Source organism: Phoca vitulina, unplaced genomic scaffold (genome assembly GCF_004348235.1).
Source record: "Phoca vitulina isolate PV1807 unplaced genomic scaffold, GSC_HSeal_1.0 scaffold52, whole genome shotgun sequence".
NCBI classification, from domain to species: Eukaryota; Metazoa; Chordata; class Mammalia; order Carnivora; family Phocidae; genus Phoca; species Phoca vitulina.
In genome coordinates, this window is record NW_022589755.1 from 9,617,842 (window position 1) to 9,635,968 (window position 18,127).

Consider the following 18,127-nt stretch of genomic DNA (forward strand, 5'->3'; position numbering starts at 1 on the left):
GGTCCTACCAGCCTGGTGCTCAAGCTGGCTTCACAGCCCGGCGAGTCCGCAGTTCTCGCCAGCCTGGCGTCTACCCGGACACACTTTGCTGTGGGTCGCCAATAAAAAAAACCAAACCAGGTGAGATGCTCTTCTCACCTCCTGTCCTGCCCTCAGAGCTGGGCTCTAACCCCTGGGAATGCTCCCTCTGGTTCCCGCTGGTGCAGGTTGTCTGCTTGCATCGAGTGGCTAGCTGGCAGGCTAGGGACCCAAGATGCCAAGTGACACACAACATTTCAGACAGCGCCCCTCAGGGGACTTCGTCTTAATAAGGGGTTCCGGTCCCCAAGGGGCTGTGTCGTCTCTACTCTCATTGTCCTGTCAGTGCTGGGAAAGTCCCATCCCGGTATCAGCTGCCTATTGTCGCAGATCATTGGATCTGTGACTGCAGGTGTCTCATTTTTGTGGGAGACTGAAGACACGAATAAATGCAATTTTTTTTTTTTTTTACCACCTGTGGCAATGGTGGTCTTTGCTTTCTTGGCGATCTTCCGGAGTGGCCTTTGGGATCTTGGCGGCTACATCTCCTGCACCCATCCTGGGGATGCCTCTCGTATCCCTGCTAAACATTCATTCGAACTCAGGAAAGTTAACTCGGGGTCTTTCCATGGAAGGACTTATGGGGTTGAGTTGCTATCAGACCAGGTGTACCTTTGACGAGCCTACTTGTCAACAGCCAGAGACGGATCCTTTGATTTGGAAAAACTTGTACACTGGAAAAAGATTTTGGAGAGCATTCATCCTCAACGAATGTCTCAACGAATGTCTTATTAGTACCTTTAAAGAGAAAACCACAGGCCCATCGTGGAGCTGCTTGAGGCCCCCCAACATCAGTAAATCAAGATTTAATACTTAATCTAACTGCAGTTTGAACCCCCTCAGGAATGTAGCCTTAACCAGCCCCAAGAGGGGCTGGAGGCAATCCCCTGAGACACCTGCCCCCTTGGGAGGATGACCTTGACTGAGCGGAGCCTTCTAGTAAATCCTTCCTTCCTCTTTCTCCCCGCCTTCCTCCTCCTCTTCTTTTTCTCCTCCTTTTTCTTCTTCTCTTTCTCCTTTTTCTTTTTCTCCCCCTCCTTCTCCTTCTTCTTATTATTTTATGCCTTCTCCCTGCCTTTATAAACCTTTCCTTTCCTTTAGCTCAGTGGAGCTCCCCTCTGCTTGCTGGATGGGATGCTGCCTGATTCACGAAGCATTTAATAAAGGCAATTAGACCCCCAAGTTTACTCAGTTGAATTTTTTAAAAAGATTTTATTTATTCATGAGAGACAGAGAGAGAGAGAGAGAGAGGCAGAGGCAGAGAGAGAAGCAGGGGAGCCCGATGCAGGACTCGATCCCAGGATCCCGGGATCATGACCTGAGCCGAAGGCAGACGCTTAACCCACTGAGCCACTCAGGCATCCCGAATTTTGTTTTTCAACAGTACCTAAGATCGAACTGAAGGACAAAAAGAGCTTGGGGCTAGCCTTAGGGGCTCGCTTAAATAACAGAAACCAGAGTTAGAATAAAAATTAAAATCCTCATTCACGGGGCGCCTGGGTGGCTCAGTTGGTTAAGCGACTGCCTTCGGCTCAGGTCATGATCCTGGAGTCCCTGGATCGAGTCCCGCATCGGGCTCCCTGCTCGGCAGGGAGCCTGCTTCTCCCTCTGACCCTCCCCCATCTCATGTGTTCTCTCTCTCTCTCTCATTCTCTCTGTCTCAAATAAATAAATAAAATCTTTAAAAAAAAAAAAATCTTCATTCACAGTAAATTCCCCTTCTCCGTCCTCTTTATGCCCCTTTACCCCCAATGCCCTGTCCCTGGGCCTCTGATCTAACCCCAGCCTCCTCCAAATTTTGGCCTCACCTCCTCAGCAAGTTCCTTTAATCCCTAAAACTCCTCTGACTTACCCAGAAAAATCCCTCAAACATCCAGCTGCCAGCATGAACTTTCCTTTCCCTGCAAGAATTCCAGAAAGCGCTCTGGCCTGATGCCTGGGCCCAGGGGACACAGGTTACTTCCGAAAGTGCTGACAGAAAGGAAGATAGTTTGGCAGAGGCCCTGGGGACAAGGTCCCTGCCGCCCCCTGCCGACTCCTCCTACAGCCCAGGGCTCCGTAATGGAAACCCATCCGCTTCAGGCCTTCCCATGCAATGCCCTTCTGGAATGCATCCTGGACCCCCACAGAACAGAGCTTCTAGCCCCTGGCCAGCTGCAGGGCCTTTTAAACTACAAAGCCCGTTTCTTCCTCTGTCAGAAGATGCCACCTAACTTAGAGACATGCTGGAGAGATTAGTGGTCATTTGTCACCCGCTCTTCGGGAGCTTGACTGGCTTTTAAGGGGTGTCCTTCCCACCCATGATTAGACTGTAGTTAAAGGCCAAGGCCTCCGGGAGAAAAATGCCCCACCCTGGGGAAACAGAGCCAGAACCCCTCCCAACCCTCCTCCAGATGACCAGGAAGTGACACAGGAGGGTGCCCTGGTCAAGGCCCGACAGGACGGATTCTAGAAGCCTTTCCCCCCAAGGTGAACCTGGCCGGGGGTTCAGTCATGCCCCCACAGGCCTTTGCGGATGTTGCACAGGGTTCTCAGAAACACCGCATCACACTCAGAAGGCCCACAACACAGACACCTCGTTTCCGCTTTAATTGGAAATCTCCCCCCTGTTATAAGGAGGCAAATCCAAAATAGTGTGGTTGGCCGGGCTGGACCATCTCTCAGCGCTGTCACAGACACTGCTTCTCGATTGTTCGAAAACAACTTGCAGGGGGAGCAGGAGAAAAAAGGAATTAAAGTCAGCGGTCCCGGCCTGGCAGGTTGAGTCCTTAGAAAAACAGAAGTTGGCCCCAGGAGCGACTCAAAGTCCACCTGTTTCTCTTGCCAACCGCAGAGCTTCACCCACTTGGGTCAAGACCATTGCGGATACTGCAAGAAGCCAAGGTTAAGGGGCGCCTGGGTGGCTCAGTGGGTTAAGCGTCTGCCTTCGGCTCAGGTCATGATCCTGGGGTCCTGGGATCGAGCCCCGCATCGGGCTCCCTGCTCAGCCGGGAGCCTGCCTCTCCCTCTGCCTCTGCCCCTCCCCCTGCTCATGCTCTCTCCTCTCTTATTCTTGGCCAAGGCCAAGGCGCTAGGCAAACAACTGTCCTGTACCCAAAACAAAGGGAAGCTTAACTATCTCCAGAGACCCCAGCACCCTCGGAAGGTCCGTTCTCCCCCTTCCGTGGGGCAAATACAGTCACACCCCGGCCCCCGCTACTTAGAGGATGGGAACTGGTGCAACTTTGCCTACTGCTGGCCCGGGGCACTCACCTCTGGCCTCCACCTCGAATGCCACCCAGGCTGGCACAGTCTCCGGACAACCCTTTGCATTGCCTCCCTCAGGCCCCCTGAGACCCTCAGGCCCTCGTTACCCCCACCAGGCCTTGGTGGGTTTTCCGTCTCCTCAGCCCGCAAATCATCGTCCAGGTAGAGATGTGGTCTGTAAATGCAATCCCACCACACAGTGCGATAAATAGAGTGTCTTCTGCGTCCCTGCCCTCGGACCGAACCTCCAACCTCCTACTCGCCCTGACAGAGACAGATGTAAATCCCTCTGAGGAGGACTCTGCCTTAAAATAGGTCCCAATTTGGGGCGCCTGGCTGGCTCAGTCAGTAGAGCACGTGGCTCTTGATCTCGGAGTTGTGAGTTCGAGCCCCAAGTTGGGGGTAGAGAGGACTTAAAAATGAAATCTTGGGGGGAAAAAAGGTCCCGATTAGTCTTTGGGCCTCATATACAAACAGTTGGATTACTACTATGCAGAACCCGGGTGCATTGCCTGGAAAAGGAATAAAGCTTTCTCATGGGGACCATCTCCCTCCTCCCTCTCCCTCCCCTCCTCTTCTCCCCCTTCCGCCTCACCCTCTCCCCCACAATGTGTGCAGAACAAGGAATTGAACCCACAAAGACTCTATTATAGCAGGATGTCCTGATCTTTACTTCCTCACCTGGCGATACCCCAATCTCGCCTATAAAAAAGGAAGGGAAATCTGGTCCAGGAGAGAATCAAATCTACCAGTTTGTATAAGACTGAAGAGTCAGGAATGGGCACAGTTCCGGCGACCCTGAGGGCCCTACCGTCATCACCGGGATCCCCGCTGGTGCAGCCTGGTGCATAGGAAGGGACCTCTGCTCAGCTCTCTTCCCAGCCCACTGCCTCCTGACTCGAGAGTTCTCTTTGCGTCCACGTTTAGGGGGAGATGCTGAACAAGGACTCGCATACCTCGGGGGTGCTGTGAGCGTCCCCCCGTATTTTCCCAATTCTTTAAAGCTGCCTTAGACTTAGTAGCCTTTACCCCAGCCTTTACCTCCCTTGTTCAATATATATATACATTTTTGAAAGACTTTACTTATTTTAGAGATAGGGAGAGAGGGGATGGGGGAGGAGACTCCGCGCTGAGCTCCGGATGCGGGGCTCGATCCCACCACCCTGAGATAAGAGCCGGAGCAGAAATTAAGAACTAGACGCTCAACCGACTGAGCCCCCCCCTTGTTCCACACATGGATGACATCGTGCTCTGAAATCAGACTAGGCGGGCTGACCTTGGACTCCCCTGTCCTCCTTGAGGCACTAGCTGAACGAGGCCATGACGCCTCCAGACCTAAGCTTCAGTGGGTGCAAACTGCTCTCACCTGCTCAGGCCCCGAGATGTCTCGGCGCGCTCGAAAACTCACCCCCAAATCCTGTCCATCCTTCTCCCCAAACCCAAACAGCGGCTTTGTGACTCTCCAGGGGCAGCTGGAGACTGCCGCCCACGGCTGGCTCCTTTTGCTGCCCTGCCCAACCCTTATATGCTCTCCTCCCAGATGCTACTCACAGCCAGTTCTGGGTCCTTGGGGGCAGGGACCGCCTTTGAAACTTGAAAATGAGCCTCGCCCGCAGCCCCGGCTCAGCCCCGGCTCTCAGCCTCCCTGACTGAGACAGACCTTTTCCCCTACGCTACCGGGAGGACGGTGGGAGGGCGGCGGGCGCTCTAGGACAAGCTTCTGCCTCCCGGGTGCGTCCTGGAGCCCACTTCTCGTGTTGGTTAGACCCGGTTCATCAGGCACGGCCCGGGTCTGCCAGCAGTGGTGGGAGCAGCCGCCCTAACTCCCGAGGCTGCACCTGCCCTGATTCAAGTTCATAGGACATGGCGCCCTCTACTCGGCTGTGACCCACCTCCATCATTTTCCGCGGCTGTCACACTGACACCCGGCCCTCTCCCATCCTCCCGGCTGGGGGTCCCTGCTCCGCCCACGACTGCAATGGTACACAGGGTCTCCGGGCCACCAGCGGGCCTCTTAGCCCCCTGCAGACAACCCAGACTTGCTTCTATTTTGTGACGGCTCCTGCAGACGAAACTGGCAGGGAACCAGAGCCGGGCCCCGCACAGTTTCCCCGCACGAAGCCCCGGAAGCAAACCTAAGCGGCAAAGGAGAAAACTGCCACCATCCACACCAATTCCGGCTGTGCTTTCCGAGTCTGCCGTGCTGCTGACACATCTAGAAATCCCGCAGATGCTTTTTTTTTTTTAAGATTTCACTTCTTTGAGAGTGAGTGCGCATGAGCGGGGGTGTGGGGGGGAGCAGCGGAGGGAGAGGGAGAAGCAGGCTTCCCGCGGAGCAGGGAGCCCAATGCGGGGCTCGATCCCAGGACCCTGGGATCAAGACCTGAGCCGAAGGCAGATGCTTAACCGACTGAGCCACCCAGGCGCCCCAATCCTGCAGATTCCTAACCTCTGCTAGGACTCCTATTGCCAGTGGGAATAGCAACGCTGCCCCAGTGCGGGCTATTCCTCTTCCTGCTAAAGCTGCTACTGTGCACCGGGGAGCCCGGACTGAGGACGCTGACCCTGTATGTTTAGGGAAGGACAGAGTCGACAAGGCGGCCAAACACACAGCCTGAAAGGGATCCCTCGTCCTCTCTCCACCGTGTGTATAAATCTGCCTTCGTCCCTGATCGATGTGATTAGCTAGTCAGGCAAATGCTGTGCAATCTGAACAAGACAAATGGACACCAAAGGGTGCTAAGCAATTATTGGGCAGATTATGCGTTGGCCCCCATGGCCCCCTCTCTTTTTTTTTTTTTAAAGATTTTATTTATTTATTTGACACAGAGAGAGCACAAGTAGGCAGAGCGGCAGGCAGAGGGAGAGGGAGAAGCAGGCTTCCCGCCGAGCAGGGAGCCCGATGCGGGACTCGATCCCAGGACCCTGGGATCATGACCTGAGCTGAAGGCAGACGCTTAACAACTGAGCCACCCCGGCGCCCCGTATGGCCCCCTCTCTTATGACCTTCTGGCTTGCGCTTATCAGTGGCAAATCCCAGGACCTGTGTGCGGACGAGGGATGGCCAAGGAGGTGCAGGAGAGTTGGTTCTGCTTGTGGCATCCACGTTTCTGACCAAATCATTTCCCAGTGCACCTTTCGTGAATCGCACCAGATTTCTAGGGGAGAGCAGCATACCTGGGTAACCCTGCAGGGCCCACACTGCCCCTCGAGATGTTCCAAATGGATCCCATAGATTTACCTCTGGCCTTAGGCTTATCCCCCATTTGCTGGGTGTCTGCACGCTTGGCGCACAAACTGGCCGCGATCCGACTAGACACGTCAACACCATGACAGGATGCTTTCTGTCTTCCAGGTTCTCCAAGGTTAAATTTGGGGAAGGGAACCAGCAGCCCAGACTAGCTCATCACATCATCCTCAGGTGTGCTTTGCAATTTTCGATCATGTCCTTAAATTTGGGTGACCCGAACCTGCTCTAACTCGGCATCAGGTCACTTGGGGATGTGTCCCCCCCGCTTCCACCAGAGCTCACCTTCAGTTCATTTCTATGCTGGGGGTTTCCTGGCCTGTTCCGCAAGGGTCAATCCAAACCCCAGTCAAGCCGGTGGTTGTGAAGTCCCCGAGGAAACATTCCCTCAACCCAGAGCCCAAGCCAAGATGGGCAAGTTTCCTGGGTGTGTCTCCCTGGTATCAGTCAGCCTTTCTTCCACCACATGCTCTGGTTGGAGGTGTAGCTTCACTCTGAGGGACCGAGAGTTTTATGCAGGGGCCTCTGCTTCTCTCCAAACAGCCTGGCCCAAGGCCTGGCAGCCGTTAAATTCCAAAGTCCTGTCTCTGGGCAAAGATTATCAGGGCCCCCAGTTTGAAGCTACCTCTGCAATTTGGGCCGGGGAGATTTCCCATGCTCTCTTCTGAGCTCCACTGTACATTCAAAGGATGTTTATTTTATTTTTAAAGATTTTATTTATTTATTTGAGAGTGAGTGAGCACGAGTGGAGGGGCAGGGGCAGAGGGAGAGGGAGAAGCAGGCTCCCCACTGAGCAGGGAGCCCGATGTGGGGCTTGATCCCAGCACCCTGGGATCATGGCCCGAGCTGAAGGCAGGCGCTTAACCGACTGAGCCACCCAGGTGCCCCAGTTCGTTTATTTTTAAACCAGCATTTCTGGGTATTTTTCCAGAGCCAGACACCCTACAGAAGCACCAGTCCCAGAGTCTCCTTCATGAAACACTCCTTCAGTGGCACCATTCTCTGCTTACTGGTTGTTTGATAGAGGCCGAGTCCTCACCTGGTTTAAAAGCCCAGCTTCATCTAGCCTCTGCTGGTTACACCACTCACCCCACCTTCTCCCCAGCCCCCCCCCCCCGCCCTGCCCTACTGCTCTCTCCAATGGAAGACTGCGCCTTCTTCTATTAAATAGTTATGCTCCCTTCTGACTCAGGGCCTTTGCATATGCTGTTGCCCCCCACCCCCGAAACTCTTCTCCACTCAATCCAGTTTCACCTGTTTACAGCGTCAGGGCTCAGCTCAAACTCACGCATTGCTTCCTCGGCGAAGCCATGTGACCTCCCCCCATCTGCCCAGACAAGGTCAGAGAGATCTCGGTTCCGCCCTCACAAAATTCCTGTACGTCTTCCTGGCACTCAACATAGTGCCAGAAAAATCACAGCTAAAGTATAAAATTGCAATTATGAAAACTGTCCATTTATTTAGGAGAATATTTTATTAATGTCTGTCTCCCCCAGTGGGCTGTAAGCTCTGTGAGGGCCTGGGCTGGCTGTTGTACCCCCAATGCCCAGCACAGGACAGGTGCAGAACAGGTGCTCGGTAATGGGGTGCTGAACTAACAAAATGTGAGTAAATGAAGAACCTGGGCAAAAAAAAACTAGGGGTCTCAATTTCCCGGCTACAGTTTCCCCTTCAATAGGCCGGGCATGAAAGATCTCTCGGGAGCCCCATTCTCAGAGAAATCATCAACAAACCTACCCCCTGCTTAGATGGGGAGACAAGACAAATTCCCCATAGCAGTAACTGTTTTGAGTTTTAATGAGACAGGCACAGAGCACTCTTCCTCACTTCTCTATCCTGGGGTGAGGGCCTCAGATCTCAGCTTCAGGTTGGGATTACAAAGTGGGGGAGGTGGATAAATATGAATGGGACTTGGGGGCCAGGGCTGGCGGCAGAAGAGAGGGCAGAGAGTCTGCTAACCCCAGACCCTGAGCCGAGCCAGAAATCCAAATCCCTGTAGTCTCCAGGGGCCAACCTAGGGAACAGACACCATGTGTGTGGTCCTTATCTGCAAATTGGCATCATAAGGTACCCAAAGTACCTGGGAAAGACTGTATTAGGCCCTAAGTGCCTGAAGAGTGCCACTGTCAGCCTGGAGAATCAGAAGGAGACCCACACTGTATCTAGAGCTTGGACACAAAATGCCACCTTGGCTTGGAGGGTGGGGAGAACGTAACAACTTGGTCTAGAGGGTCTGGAGAAGATGCTATCTTGGGCCTGGAAAATTGGGAGGACTCCCTTGGGTCAGGAGGGGGCCTCATCTTCTGCCTGATGAAAGAAACCATGGGGATGGGTGGCGTCTATGAAGCTAAAGATCAAGTAGCTAGTATAAGCATAATGGGAAAGGCAAAAGAAGCAAAACTAATCCTAAAGGTAGCTGGACTCAGGAAACAAGACTGGGCCCAGGGGTTGGAGCTAAGCCCAAGGACTGGAAGCTAGGAGATAGGAGAACAAGGACTAGCAGATGAAACCAGGGCCAAACCTGAGGAGCAGAAAAAGGGCTCAGCCTAGGGGGACAAAATTCCAGAAGTGGGGCCAGGCAGAGCCAAGGGAGTGAAGGAAGATGCTATGGAATCTGCGCCAGATTCTGGGGCTCCTATGGGAAGAAGCAAGACCAGCCCCCCTGAGCAGAAACCAAAGTCAAGACGGGCAGAGCACAAGGAAAGGTGAAGCAACGTGAGACCCCAGGATGGAGAAAGATCAAGGAGCTACTAGTTACTAGGGGCTGGAGCCAAGCCTCAGGGACAGGCTGGGAACCAGCGAGCAGGGACAGGGGCAGGGCCAGAGCGAGGAACCAGATGCTAGAGGCAGGGCCAGGCTGCACAATATTATCATCTCCACCCCCCCACCCCCCACCACGCAGCGTTATCGAGTGGGCAAGGCTCGCCCTGAGGGTGACAGCAAGATGCGCGGGGAGCTACACAGGATAACAGGGCCAGGTCCCGGAGGCCTCAAGGACTACCCCCAGGGCGCAGAGCCAGGCCAGGGAGTGGGTTCCCGCTAGGCCCGCGGTCCCGGGTCTTGCTCAGGTTCGGTCCCCGGCACGCCGCGGATGTCGGGCAGCAGGCGGCAGCCGGCCACGATGTCCAGGCGCTCGGCCAGCGCGCAGAGGTCCCCCCGCGCCAGGCGCACGCTGTGGGCCGCCGCCAACCCTGCGGCCTGGGCGGCCGCAAGCCTACTGGCCAGGGCGGCCACGTCGCGGCCCGCGCGGCGGTACACGCCGCTCACCGCGGCCGCCACGTCGTGGTCCAGCCGCGCCTGGCTCTCGGCCAGCCGGAGCTGCAGCAGCGAGCGCGCGGGGGCCGGCGCCGGGGTCTCCTCCGCGGCCCAGGCCTCCCCGGCCGTGTCCCGCTGCACCACCAGCGGAGGCAGGTCCCCCGGCGCGGCGGTCGGCTCCGGCTCCGAGTCCGAGTCGGTTTCCGCGGCCTCCCCGGCCACCCGCAGCCCCGTGGGGCGGCCGCGCGTCGGGCCCGAGGGACCCAGGTACAGCTCCTCCTCCGACGAGGACGCAGAGAGCTCCGAGTCCGTCTCGGCCGCCTCCCCGGGCACCACCGTCTCGGGCCTCCGCGGCGGCCTCCGCCTACGACCCTGGGACGCCATGGCGCCGAACTAGGGAGAAGAGGGGCGAAGGGACGGCATGAGAGGCGCCCGGCGGCGGTTCAAAGGCGCAGGTTCTGGATTCCCAACCCCTTCACTGACTAGCTGAGCGATTTGGGGCCATCTGCGTCCCCTGCCTGGGCCCCAGTTTCCTCTTCTGTAAACGGGCTCATCATCCCTGCTGCCAGAGATAATGGGAGCCACTGGACCCCACCCTCTTTGTGCACTGACGGGGGAACGGAGGACCAGATGGGATGAAGGCTCTGGGGCCCGAGCTCCAGAGTCCCAACCCGAGCTCTGCGATTTTGCCTCCTAGCAGAGGCCACACCCGCCACACCGTCCTCCGAGCCTTTGTCAGATCCGGAAGCACACGGGCTCCAGACCAGGGTCTCAGAAAGGGTGACAGCCCAGCCGGACTCTGGGGAGGGTACACGAGTGGGGGCGCGGGGCAGCGCTATCACCGAACACCGTACCTGGTTACCGAAGCTTCGAGCCTGCAGGATCCGCTACGCAGCCCAAGCGCGTCGTCTTCACCGAGGGAGGAGGGTGACAACCCCAACCAATACGGGAGCACGCTGGGCGGGCATGGCGGCCAAACACGTGGGTCGCTCGGCTACCTACCAGGAAAGCAAGCGCTCCAAACCAGCTGTGTGTATGGGGGGGGGATAGTCACGTGAGTATAGGTACGCCCAATAGGAAGGCGGCTGGGCTGCCGCTTCCGGATTGTGCTGCTTGGCGAGTGGACAAATGGAAATTTTTTAAAATACGAGGTTTGTCGCAGGTAACCAGTGATTCGGCCAATGAAAATGCTCGGCAACCCGGAAACAGACTGGAGACGAAGGGGAAGGGCGGAGATGCTGTTACGTGTGGCCAATGAAAAGAGGCCCTCCCTCCAAGTCTCCCGGGTTCACGCGCGCACCATGTGAGCCCGGTAGGCGGGGCCAGCCTGAAACACCAATGGAGGCGGGGGTGGGCGGGCTCGCGCCTGGTGCAGGAGGCGGGGCTTGCCCAGCCGGGCCAATGAGAGCGCGAAGCGCTGGACGGTTGTTGGGCGCGAGGCCGGCGCATGGCGGACGCGGCACTGTTCGAGTTTCTGCACACGGAGATGGTGGCGGAGCTGTGGGCGCACCACTCCGACCCTGGCCCTGGGGTGAGCGCCGGGCCCCGGGGGGGGGGGGTGGAGGCGCGGGCAGCGGCGGGAGAGGCGGATCGAGGCCCTGGGAAGTGCGGAGGTCGGGTCAACGGCCCGGGTCGAACTCCGACCCCGCCGCTGCCTCGCGGGGCGCTGGCTCCCTCCTCTGTAAAGTGGGGATCGCAGCAGGGCCGGCCTCGCGGGTTACTGCTAAAAGTGAGGGAGGCAGCTCCGGCTAAAGCTTAGCTCAAGGCCTAGCACAGAGTCAGCAGGTAGTAATTATCATAATTACTATTACTGGACGTGTACCAAGGACTTACTGCCTGGGTTGAATCCCGCCTGCGCCACTAACTAGGTGTGAGAGTCAGTGACTATCCCCTGTGTGCCTCAGTTTCCTCCTTAGTAAAATGGGCATTATAACAGCACCTCAGTCTCAGAGAGGGACATGTACTCATCCAACAAACACTTATTAGGCACCTATTGTATTCCAGGCACTGTTTCCCTGTCCTTGAGAAACTTATAGGGGAGGCAAACAAACAAAAATACGCCACTGCCTAGTGAGAAGTTCCCTAAAGAAAACTTCCATAGAGGAGCGCCTGGGTGGTTCAGTCCATTATGCGTCTGCCTTTGGCTCAGGTCATGATCCCAGGGTCCTGGAATCAATTCCCACCTCCGGCTCCCTGCTCAGCGGGGAGCCTGCATCCCCCTCTGCCACTTGTGCTCTTTCGCTCAAATAAATAAAATCTTAAAAAAAAAAAAATTCCATAGAGTCATGAGAAAACTAGGGATGGTGGAGGAAAGCCTTCCCAAGGCACAGACTATAGGAAGTTAAGGCAGCGTGGGGGTGGGGTGGGAGTGGGTGGAGCGCATTCCAGAAGAAGGAAAGGAACAACAGGTGCAAAGCCCTGAGGTAGGAGCATGCTTGGCATTTTGGAAGTTGGTTCTTCTGAGGAATAAATGACTCAAACTTTAAAGCACTTAGGGTGATGTCAAGCACCTAATCCGCCCCCAGAACATGGGAGCTCCTGTTTTAAAGTCTGTTACTAAAAAGAAAGGGTTGGGGAGAGAGTAAGGTGCTTGAGAAGTGAGCGCTGTGATTAATTTTTTTTTTCATTATTATTCTTAGCATGATCATCCTCATCATCAGTATGCAAGATGTTTTTACTGGCTTAGGTTTTCTGGTTTAGGAGCCCCAAGGAGGGTGTTGCTTCTCATGTCAACAGTTTCTTTTGAGTTTATTCATTCCACACACTTCATCTCAAACCTACCAAGTGTCAGGCCCCGTGGTAGGCTCTGGGAATTCCTCAGTGAACCCTACAAAACTCCTGGCCCTCCTGGAGTGAGGGGGGGAACTAAGATAAATGAATAAAGTCTAGAATGTTAAGGAAATGCCATGAGAAAGATAAAGCGTGGGATAGAGAGTGCTCATTGGCCTGTGTGTTGGGGGGCGGTTTGCAGTGTCTCGGTACCCCATCCAGCCTGGCTTGAAACTCCCGTATCCCCGACATCAGCCTTTTCTCCCTCACCAGCAGCCCCCAGCCAGGCCCTGCCACTTCTCCCCACCCCTGCCCTGTAGTCCAGGCCCCTCTCTGCCCCTGTACCAGCCTCCTCCGTCATCTCTCAGCTCATTTCACCTGTCATATCTTCATTGTGTTCACATCGATTAATCCTTCGGATTTTGGCTCAAATGCCCCTTCCTCTGGGAAGCCTTCCCTGGGCGCCAGTCCAAGTCAGGTGTCATTGTGATGTTCTTGCAGCCCCCTCCCATTTGTCCTTGGGAGCCCTATCATACCCAAGTATGTATCTGAATTATAGGTCCCTTTGATTCACATTCGCCCCCCGCCCCCAAACTGTGCACCGTGTGGGCTAGGACCAGGTCTGTGTTGATCACCACATAGTAGGTCCTCTGCACACAGTAGGTCCTTGGCATGGGTTTGTTGAAGTGGACGCAGCCCCCCCTGCTGTGGAAGGCTGGAGTGGGGACTGGGATTTGTAATAACAGCACCTACCACAAATGAATGTTTCCTGCACACACTCATGGGCTTCACACTCCCGATTTCATTTGATCCTACTGACCCGCAGAGGTCAGCACAATCCTCCCCAATTTGTAGGCTTTGGAGCCTGAGAAACCAAGGCTTTGATGGACAGGAGCGCTTGCTCTCAAGTGCCAGAGTCAGGAATGTAACCAGGTCTCCCACCTCCAGAGCCTGTGCGCTGTAAACTCTGGCCCGCATTTCTCAGCACCCCTTCCCTGGCACTCTCTGGGAGGATTTTTTTTTTTTTTAAAGATTTTATTTATTTATTTGACAGACACAGCGAGAGAGGGAACACAAGCGGGGGGAGTGGGAGAGGGAGAGCAGGCTTCCCCCTGAGGAGGGAGCCCGATGCGGGACTCGATCCCAGGACCCTGGGATCATGACCTGAGCCGAAGGCAGACGCTTAACGACTGAGCCGCCCAGGCGCCCCTCTGGGAGGATTTTAATGGGTTTCTGTGGTCAAGCAAGTGTGGGAAATGCTGGGTTACTCAGCTGTGCTCACCATGGGCTTTCAAAGCACACGAACGTGCCCGGGACCCAGCTGCCGCTGGGATTCCCGTGCTGGGGTCCTACCCTGGAGCTCCCCAGTGCTTCCCAGGTGCAGCCAGGGCTGAGGTCTGCCGTGGGTCCCCCATGTGCCTGCCACCTGGAAGCCCCATTTTCAGGGCCGTATCAGGAGAACTGCTGTTTGGGGTGCCTGGGGGGCTCAGTCGGTTGAGCATCTGCCTTCAGCTCAGGTCATGATCCATGATTCCAGGGTCCTGGGATTGAGCCCCGAGCCCCGAATTAGGAGGGAGCCTCTTCTCCCTCTTCATCTCCCCCCTGCCCCACAAACTCATGCTCTCTCTCTTGCTCACTCTCTCAAATAAAATCTTTTTTAAAAAAGAGAGAACTGCTGTTTGCTCAGCCCTGTCTCTTCCACTCCTGGCCCCTCCTCTCCCTTCCTCTTTCTGTTCCTTCTCTTTGGTCCAACAGGTATCCTGTCTGAACCAAATGCAGGCCTCCTGTTGGGGACTTATGGTATCCCCAGCACGGTATTCTGTCAGATTGAGTCCTCAGAACGACCTTGCAAAGTAGACATTACCACCCCATTTTACAGAGGATGGACTGAGGCACCAGGGTGGGGGGGCTTTCCCTGGGCTGCACGGGCACAAATCAGAGGGGAAATCGGGACTCAGGCTTCGGGCTCCAGAGCTTGTCTGTGGCTTCCGGTCTGTCCCTCCCACCAGCTGCCAAGTTCCTTGAGCAAGGGATGGTGGGCTCGTTCCTCTGTCCCCGGAGCACACGTGCCCAGGAGTTTTGGAGGTTTCCATTTCCTGCCTGGTGTGGTGGTCATCTGGGGCTATTGAATGGATTTTTCTGGACGGTTACAGGTGGAGTGGAAGACTAGCCAGAGGAGCCAGGAGGGCAAAGGGCCTTTGTTATCAGAGCTGGAAAAACCCAGGAAGGAGGAGGTGCCTGTCATTTGAGCACCTCAGCAGCTTTGAAGATAAGGAAAGCCGGGGGGCAAAGGAGTTAACTCTGCAGAGCAGAGAGCATCAGTCCCCTACTCTGGGAGCTCTGACAGGTGGCCCAGGAGCAGCCCTGCTGAGCCAGACCTTCCTCCACCCAGGCCCGGCCAGTGCCCGTGCCAGCCTGGGCAGCTATCAGATGCAGCCCCTGCCCTCAGCAAGAACCTGGGAACCTCCCCCCCCATTCCTGGCAGAGTGGACCCCCAGGGACAGAGCCCTGGAGGGGGCACCATGCACTTGAGGCCAGGGAGCTAGCGGTGGGAGCTAGGGCCCCGTCCTGAGAGCAGTGGGAGCCATAGAAGGTTTAAGCTGAGGTGTGCTGGGTGTAGATCTACTTTTTAGAAAGGCTTCTCAGGCCACGTGAATGAGCCTGAACGGACACGCAGCTGGGGCCCAGTGCACAGGCAGCCGCTCAGCCTGGGGTGGGAGGAATTAGGCCTGTGGGGGCTTTGGGAGTGTTTGGGGGGAGAAGGTGGGATCTGGGGGTGTCTGGGACCACCTGGGTGGATGCGAGAGGTGAGTTCAGGGCCACAGGGTGGGAGGCGAGCTCATTCTTACTTACCCATGCACCTAGGGGAGCGAGGACGTCCCCTCTCCCCGTGCTCCTCTTAAGGCAGGAGCCTGGGCAGCTTGTCCCCCAGGTCCCCAGCAGGGCCTGCACAGATCACTGAGGGCCAGGGCAGCAGAAGAGATGGGAAGGAGCCTGGCACGGGGCCTCTGCCCACTCCCCCCCTTCGGTCCAGGATGTTCTCTGCGAGTCCAGGGCTCAGGATGCACGGGCTGGTGGGGAGGCTCCGATCGGATCGCTTGTTTCCCCATCCTCGTCCTCGGGGCTCGGTGGCGCTTTTCTGTCCGAATACTTGAACCTTCCTGCAGCGGAGCACCCTCTTCTCTTACTGTGTCTGCGATCCTTCTTCCACATGGTTCCAGTGCGTCTTCTTGGCTCTCGGATGAACACTGGACTGTCTGGGTCCCTTCCGCGTGACTTACAGCTTCTCGGCCAGTTTTTTCTACCTCGTGGGTTTTCCTTGACAGCCTAGGAGGCTTCAGCCCCCTTACAGATGTGTCTGTCCATCAGCTCCCTTTGTTATTTTCGCTACCATACTTCCCATTTCCTAGGGCTGCCCCTCTGGCTGCCCCTTCCTCCCAGCTCCCGTGCTGCTGGGGGGACGCTAGGAGGGCTTTCTCGAAGAGGCTCCCCTCTGTTCCTGCATGATCTTGTTTCCTCTCAGTGGGCTGTTGTGAACTCATTTGAGGTGGGGGGCGGGTGCCAGGAGCCCAGAACTGCTCTGGTTCTGGCTCTGGGCTGGGCCGGGAGGATGAGAGACCCGCCCAGGCTTTCGTAAGAATAATAAACCTCTAATCCATGAAGAGCTTTTGTAGGGACCAGGGGAGGCAGGCGGTGATAGAGCTGGGAGGCTTCTGCTCCCCTTCCTCCTCCACCCTCTTCCTCTGTCACCTGCTCATCCTCAGCCCCAGCCTTGCATGTCTGTTGTTCCCGTACCCCACCGCCCCGATCTTTCCAGTCCCGCACATACGTCACTGGCCTCCAGCACGGGCTGAGTCCGGCGGTGCCACCAGCTGGGGAGGGGCTGTTGCCCAGTGTGGGTCACACCACCGCTGTGAGGTAGGGCCAGCCGTCAGGCCCATTTCACACACGGGGAAACCGAGGACTGGGGCTATGAGATAGCTTGCCCAAGGTCAGTAAGCAGCAGAGCCAGGCCTTGAACCCAGGCAGTCTGAAGTTCACTGAAGGGAGACCTTTCCAGAACGTTCCCCCCACCCCCACCCCGGGGCTCCCTGGCCTGGCTGAGGACCCTGCTGACTCCTGGGCTGTCCGCCCTCAGGGCCGCTGTCCTGGCTATGACCCGGGCTTGGGGTGCCGCCCCACTCCCTTCCCTGCTTCGTTCCTCTCCCTTCACACTTGGCCCCAGGGGAGCGCTCAGAGCGTGGCTTTTCTCCCGGCCATGTCCCCGATGTCCCCGCCTGGGCTGAAGCCACTAACTGCTCCATTAGTTCCTGCCCGGTCGGGGCAGGGACTGGCGCACCCTCTCCCATGGCAGCCCCCTCAGCCTGGTCTACGGGCACCATCCCCCCCGCCGTGGCTGGAGCTGCACCCCCCCAATCCCGCTTCCTGCCTCCTTGCCTTGGCGTACAGCCTCTGCTGGGAGTTCCCTCCCCTTCCCGGCCTCCTCCTCTGAGAAGCACCCTGGGGACCCCTGCTCTGGGGGGAGCTACCCGGCTCCCCTCGCATATGGGTTGTCCCATCACCTGCGCACCTGTGACCCCCTGCCCCCCGCCCCCGGGCACAGTGGCCAGGCCCTAGAGGCCACCGGGAAATGTCTGTGAAATGAATGAGAGAGAGTCCCCACGCGCCGGGCAGGCCTCAGGGACACAGATGTGCGCGGTCAGAGTGGAGGCTGGCCCTGCCTGTTTAAGGCGCTCACCTCTGGAAGGGAGGGGACAGGGGAGCGCGGGCACCCTACCACCTGTCAGAGAAAGCTAGCCGAGGGTGCGAGGGTGCGGCAGGCGGCTTTCTAGATGCTGAGCTAAGTCGGCCCACGGATCAGAGCCCCTCCTTCGTGGGGCTTTCCTTCCACCTCCGGCTGGTCACCCAGGCTGACAGACGCAGGGGCGGTGAGTGACAGGGACAGTAACACTTGCTGAGCCGGGCTGGGAGCACTTGGCCCGCATTTAATCCTCATAAGGATACAGGGAGGGAGGTAGCACGGGTAACACTGTCCTCTCTTTCCCCGGGAGGAGGCCGGGGCTCGGGGCCCGTGTCCCCCTCACTGTCTCTCCCACCTGAGCTCGTCTCCGCACGCCTTAAGTCATCAGCTGTGCCCGAGGACACCAGAGGCGCGTGCTGACAGAGGGACCAGAGGGCTGGCCAGCGCCAGCCAGCAGGAAGCCGTGTCATCACCAGGTCCGGTTCCCGCAGGGGGAGCACAGAACGGTGGGCAAGGGCCGAGGAGCCGGGGCGGCCGGGCAGAGAAGAAGGCCACCTTGCTCGAGGACACGGGCGGCCTGTGCTCGGGCCTCCCTACTCCCAGCACTTCCCCTCCCCCCAAGGTGGGCCACAGCCCTGGCCACCCCACTGAAGGCCGGGACAGCTGGGGGTGGTCATCCTGACCACCGCCGGCCCCGCCCAGCCATCAAGGCTTGGCAGCCAGCCCTGCCCAGGTTTGCAAGCCGGCCCCCCCCCCCCCCCCCCCCCCCCCCCCCCCCCCCCCCCCCCCCC

At 57.2% G+C, this 18,127-nt stretch overlaps 2 protein-coding genes across 4 annotated transcripts in view; one reads left to right on the forward strand and one right to left on the reverse strand.

The window, feature by feature from the left end:
• Nucleotides 1–7,437: 7,437 nt before the first annotated feature.
• BLOC1S3 (biogenesis of lysosomal organelles complex 1 subunit 3) lies at nucleotides 7,438–10,847 on the reverse strand. Its single transcript, XM_032388430.1, has 2 exons — nucleotides 10,681–10,847; nucleotides 7,438–10,219 (listed from the first exon to the last, which is right to left on the reverse strand). Exon 2 carries the CDS (start codon nucleotides 10,208–10,210, stop codon nucleotides 9,611–9,613), a length of 600 nt encoding a protein of 199 aa, XP_032244321.1. The 5' UTR covers nucleotides 10,211–10,219; nucleotides 10,681–10,847; the 3' UTR covers nucleotides 7,438–9,610.
• Nucleotides 10,848–11,249: 402 nt separating this feature from the next.
• TRAPPC6A (trafficking protein particle complex 6A) overlaps nucleotides 11,250–18,127 on the forward strand; it is a 10,581-nt gene continuing 3,703 nt past the window's right edge. For all 3 annotated transcript variants that reach the window (XM_032388871.1, XM_032388872.1, XM_032388874.1), the window contains exon 1: nucleotides 11,250–11,357. In XM_032388871.1, coding sequence (XP_032244762.1) covers nucleotides 11,274–11,357 — 84 coding nt within the window. In that variant the 5' untranslated portion in view covers nucleotides 11,250–11,273. The remainder of the gene's footprint in view (nucleotides 11,358–18,127) is intronic.

Coding starts and splice junctions, on each gene's coding strand:
- BLOC1S3 (XM_032388430.1), bottom strand. CDS start 10,210: ATGGCGTCCCAGGGTCGTAGGCGGAGGCCGCCGCGGAGGCCCGAGACG.